Source organism: Crocodylus porosus, unplaced genomic scaffold, assembly GCF_001723895.1.
Source record: "Crocodylus porosus isolate Cpor-Errol unplaced genomic scaffold, CroPor_comp1, whole genome shotgun sequence".
NCBI classification, from domain to species: Eukaryota; Metazoa; Chordata; order Crocodylia; family Crocodylidae; genus Crocodylus; species Crocodylus porosus.
The window spans coordinates 23,588,319-23,594,318 of NW_017728917.1; the positions used below are offsets into that span (position 1 = coordinate 23,588,319).

The 6,000-nt window shown below is 46.4% G+C and overlaps 1 protein-coding gene across 1 annotated transcript in view; it reads right to left on the minus strand.

Annotated features, from left to right (window-relative positions):
• CACNA2D3 (calcium voltage-gated channel auxiliary subunit alpha2delta 3) overlaps positions 1–6,000 on the minus strand; it is a gene marked incomplete at its 5' end in the record, with an annotated part of 852,337 nt that overhangs the window by 667,994 nt on the left and 178,343 nt on the right. The window contains one exon of the mRNA XM_019537014.1: positions 4,240–4,356. Coding sequence (XP_019392559.1) covers positions 4,240–4,356 — 117 coding nt within the window. The remainder of the gene's footprint in view (positions 1–4,239; positions 4,357–6,000) is intronic.

Genomic DNA, 6,000 nt, shown 5'->3' on the forward strand with positions numbered 1-6,000 from the left:
TTCCTCAAGTTACCACACAAGATTTTCAAATGCAGTTCTGTTCTAAACAGAGCCTATAAAAAGATCATTATTAAGTCCCATTATTTATTATTTTACAATGTTTCTCCACTATGTATAATCAGTTTACAAGTTAAATGATATTATATTTCACTTTCAGACCAAAACACATAACCCAGGATCTGAAAATGTAGCATTTTTTTTTCCTTCTTATGCACTAACACTAAGAATCAATCTGTCTGTAGTTGTCACACCTGTGAAACCCAGTCTTTAAAAGTTGCTTTCAGTGATGTTTTTGGAATATTAAAGCATTCAGTGTATTTGCCCTAGTTAAGTGATTGTGAGTTAAACAATTATTGATGGTACAAGAAAAGAAACAAAATCCAGCCAGCTCTACTATGTTTGTTATGCTACTCTAAACAGAAATCATTTTTTTCATTGAAGTCTAGTATAACTGATTTTACAATGACTGACACTTTAGCCAATACATACACTACTGCCCAGAGGAATTTTAACAATATAAAACAAAGACAACATCATGTAAGTAAAAACACTTGCCAGCCTTCACAACACATTTACCATGAATAACTCCTATTTAGAAGTACAGGTAGAAACAGGATCAGTCACAAGGGCTAGATAAAATAAAACCCTTTATTTTATTAAACAGAAGCCCGGCCACAGAACAGAATCCAGAAAAAACCATGTACTGAGCAGGGAGATGTCCAGAACAAACCAATAAGAAAAATGAAGCACCGACATTTATCTGAATTCTTGTTCTAGCTTTGCTCCTGGGTTCTGGTCCCTTCTCCCAGGACTATTTCTCTGTTTTTAACTAATGACTGCCTATAGCCTAGAATTTTGGGAGCTGTGGACATGCATCCATCTGCTGTGGAGGGAAATTAATCTGGATCTCTCACATTCTAAGTAAATGCTTTAACCTATAGGGTGTTATATAAAAGGTGGCTACCACTACCACCTCTTCTGCCTTTTGCCATATTTTTAGTAAAGAACTAGCCATAACAGCATTTTGCAAGAGGACCTGATGCTGTTGATTAATGTAAGGCAGTGTCAAGCCTCTCAAAGTGCTTAGACCAGTGATTCTCAACCAGGGTGCCAAGACATCCTGGAGTGCTTCCAGATCCTTTAAAGGTGCCCCAAATTGTATAAGGAGATAAGATGGTAAGTTAAGAAGATAAGCGCAGGCTCATGCTTGTTCATACCTGGATGATGCCTCACCCCCATCATCCGGCCAATCTGCAAGGAGGTTAACATTCCAATACATAAATTAGTTTTTGAAACCGGGAGCCAGTCAATTCACAAACTTATGCAGGGGTACCTCAGATCCAGTGAGGACTGCCTCAAGTCCAAAAAGGTTGAGAACTATGGCTGTGCAAAGCTTCAGGTGGCGATTCAATTTAGAGGAGATTCAGCCCTATTCGGTGGCCGAATCTTCAAATCCAAATCAAATCAGGAGACCAATGAAAAGGTCTGAATTGATTCAAAGAGCTTTGGTGATTTGGACAGCCCCACCCGCTGCAGCAGGATGCTGCAGCTGGACTAGAAGCCATTAAGTAGTGGCTGTGGGAGTGGGGGGGGGGGCTCAGGAAGGGGACCATGGGGGGACCCCTGCCAGGTCCCATCCCCTCCCTTCTCCCCCAACCCCTCTGACCTCCTCCCCCCTCCCCCCCCCCCCCCCAGGCCTCCCCGCCCCCCCCCGCTGCCGCCGGTCTGTCATGATCCCCCAAATCCCCCGCCACTCCCCCAGGTCCCCCACGGCTGCCCCACCTGGCCCAGCTCGGGCCTTTTAAGAAAAAAAAGACCAGGACAAACCACAGGATTCATCGCTCCTGATGTGGCCTCGAGGCTTTGGGAGGCTCATGTAGAGCCCCCCCCACATAGCGTGGGGCTGTGCGGGGCAGCGGAAATCACCCCTCACCTGGCAGGAACACTGAGTCTGGGGGGGCGTTTCTTGGGGGGGGTTCTTAAAGGGACAGAGCTGAGGTGGGCGGGGCAGCCATAGGGGGACTGGGGGAGTGGGCAGAGGTCAGGGGGCTCGTGCAGAGCCCCCCATGCAGCATAGGGCAGTGGGGGGCAGCAGGGATTGCCCCCCCCACCTGGCAGCACCCAGTGAGTTGGGGCAGTTTTCTTTTTCAAAGTCCTGGGAGCTGGGGTGGGTGGAGCAGCCATTGGCAGCAGGGAGAATGGGCGGAGGATGGGCCTGGGTGATTTGGAGGTTTGACAGCAGCCAAATCTCTGAATCAGATTTAGCCAAATCGAATTGGGACAGCGATGTGAATCACTTAATCAAATCACTGTCCCCGAACTGGCCGAATCCAAAGGGAATATTAGCCACAGACCTATTGAGAACCACTGGCTTAGGCACTTCTTCATTTTGTTTCTAGATCCCAAAAAGGGTTTGGCAGGATTTCTGTGCCTAGCGGCTCAGGTCACCTCAATTCTGGGCATGCATAGAGCAGCGGCATAACTGTAGGCACAATGAAATCTTTCAGTTCAAACCAGGAGATGAGAGGGGAGTTTAGAGCAGGGTGGGCAATTATTTGGACTGGAAGGCTGCTTGAGAAGTTCTGGTGAGCTGATGAGGGCTGGGGGAGGGGGATACTGACTCAACCTCAGCCCCTGTAACAGCTTTTTACACTGCCTGGTGTGGTGGGGAGCAGGGCCAATGAGATGCCAATTGATCCTATTCAGCCCTGGGCCCATCTGCCCCACACCCACTGGGTAAGGTCTCCATGGCCCCAGAACCCTATACGGCAGGGCATACTCAGCCAGGCAGATGGGATGGGGCTGCAAGCGAGAGGGAAGTGGTATCTGGGAGGAGGGCAGGCAGACAAGGTCAGGGCCAGGATTACAGCACAGTGACAGTGCAGAACTAGGGACTGGTTCAGAGCCACAATCCACTCCCCGCTCATCCCTGAAATGAGCACCAATTCCGCTCTGTCACTGCTCTGTGATCCTGGCCCTGGCCCTGGCCCCAGCCCCAGCCCCACATCCCACTCCTGGACACTGCTCCTTGCTCACCTGTGGCCCCATCCCATCCACCTGGCCAAGAGCACTCTGCCCATGGGGGTCCTGGGCCAGTCTCTATGAAGACCATGCCCACCCATTCACCCATTCCATCCAGCCCCTCAGTGGTCGGTGTGGGGTAGATGAGCTAGGATGCCCACAGAACCAGCACCCATCACAGGGACATATGAGGAGTGGATTGCAGCTCTGCCCTGGGCCCTGGCCTCACGCAGTCACCTCCCCACAATCTCAGCCCCACCTGCCTGCCCCACTCTGACATCACTCCCCACCTGCCTGTGGCCCCATACCATCTACCTGGCCAAGCTCACCCAGCCACAGAGGTCCCGAGCTGATCTTCATGCAGACCTTGTCTGCCCACCCACTCCATATGGAGCCCCTGGTGGTGGGTGCAGGGTGGACAGGCTGGGAAGCCCAGGCAATGGGGCCAGATGTGGCAGCAGTGCAGATATTGGCAGCAGCACTGGAAGGAGCTGCTGTGGGGGCTGTCAGGAAACAAAGCCCAGCCATTGCACTACCTCCACCCCCACAGACTACAGCTTCCAGCCTGCCTGAGAGCTGTGTGTAGGGATAGAACAGGCTTCACTCTGTGCCTAGCAGCACCTCCGGGCCTGGGGCAGTAAAACCAGCCACATGTGCCAGGGCCTGGGCTGCCCCCTACACTTGGGCTGGGCAGGGCTGAGGGACCTGCCATGGGACAAAAGGAATCACTCAGCAGACAAGACTCAGCCTGTAGGCCATATTTTGCTTGCCCTTGGTTTAGAATTAGGCAGTCAGTCCTTTCTTGGATATGGTCAAAGGAAGACAATAAGAAACCTTCTAATATTATTTCTATAGCTCTACAAAAAATCAAAATTAATTCTGCTTTGGTTTCACTTTAATTCCTCAAATGCACTATACTTTTCTACAGAACCATGTGCTTGTACCCATCATCTTTTCACCAAAAAAATGACACATTTATAATCCACTGGATTTTCAAAACTTGCTGCATATACAAAACTTGTACTTTTCATATAAAAACATGGTACTAAGTTTATCTTATTAATAGTATCCATAATTCTCTGGGAGTTGGACCCTAAATCACTTCCGGAGTCCTTCAGCACTTTCACATCACTAACTTCAATTACCAGGATATGAGCTCCTCAACACCTTACATGTTTTTTTCACCGCACAAAACATAGAAGTCAATCTAGTACTTACTCTTACAGCTTCAGACTTTTTATGAAACATTTCTTCCATATTCTTTGCTAGCTTTTTCACCAGCTGAAGGCCATCTATTTCTTCAATAGCCACATCCTTCTCATATTCTTTGTATTTCTAGAAGAAAATACAATAATAAAGGAAAGTTATATAGCAAAACAACTTGTAACTAGATGTACATTTAGTTTCCCTGGTTTCTGTAACATCTACTTGGTGTTTATTTGGGTGACAGATGCCATCAGTGAGATGGCGCCATCAGGTAAGTACCAGAACCCCCACAGTAAATCATGGATGAAAATCTATTCATTATACTTGGTATAGATAAAAAAAACCCAAACTAGTCCCCAAAACTGGCCACCCATAAGAGAAAAAGTACACACAAAGTCCTAAAAGACCTTATTTCAACCTAGTAACATGCTGTTAGCTGGCTCCAATTTTAGATCTTCCAAGATACTTGCTTAGATTGATATTCTTGTTTTCATTGGCTTATTGGGTTTTAAACAGAACTCATTTATTCCAGTTCTTTGGTCATACGTGGAAAACCATGCAAGTATATACTTAACTAAGCCACGTATAAGATTTCTGGAACAATAAAGTTCATTTTCACAGAAATAAATGAAAATACATGCGCCATTTGGTGATCTATTTTCATTGTACTGGTAACTCTAAGTAGCATGAATAAAAATTAGACAATGACATGGAATTAGTCATAGAAAAGCCAATATACCCAACAGCAGGTAAATAAATTATTTTGGCTTCCTTTTATTTTTTTCCTTTTCCTGCATTTCAAAATTTTAATTCTCATGGCTGATATTTACTAGAATAAGAATAACACATCTCTGTTTTGCTTGGAGATAATCCTGAAAATGCTTCATACTGAGCTTATTCCACCCTACTGTGAAAAAGTCCATTTAAGTCAATACCATCAGCACATACAGGGTTTTCTGACTCTGAGTATTGTTTTATATTTGACTCCACCTCCTTGTGAGCACTGAGTGAAGTCATTAGCAAAACTGTCATTATAGGAAGATAAATCTTATGATATTAAACTTTAAACTTAGTATCATAGATCACCTTACTTTTATTATAGTTCTATAGCAGTGGGGGCCAAGCTTTTTTGGTAGGTGAGCCACAAAATAGCCCCATACCCTCCTAGCCCCAAGTTTCCTTTGTCCCCCCTTCCACTGACCAATTGATAGCTCTGCTTTCTCCTCTCAGCCCTGTGCTCCCCACCTGATCTGCTGCTCTTTCCTCCTTTCTTCCCTGCTTCCTGTCCTATCTGCCACTGTGCTGCCTATCCCCTGCCCAATCTGCTATGTGCCACTTTAAAAGAATTCCCATGCTGCAGGTGAGCCATCCCTATTCTATAGCATGGATTTAGTTACTTCTTAAGTAAATGAAACACTAGGGGTGTGCAAAACGGGCTGTATTCAATTCAGATTCAGCCCAAATCAGGGACAGTGATTCAATTCATTGATTTGAATCACTGTCCCCAATTTGATTTGGCCAAGTCCAAATTTGAAGATTCGATGCTGATTCAGAGAATCAGCGATTTGGACATAGACACAGCTTTACATATTTTTTCTACATACCTCAAGGTACCAGGCATGGCTCATGAACGATGCGATGCTGGGGCAGATGGAGCATCCCACAGAAGCATGGGGCAGGGAGGGGTCATGTGCTCGGCAGCAATCCCAGAAGTGGACCACAGATATTTCCAGTCCACTTTTGGGTCTGCCGTTGAGTGCGCCAGGACACCCT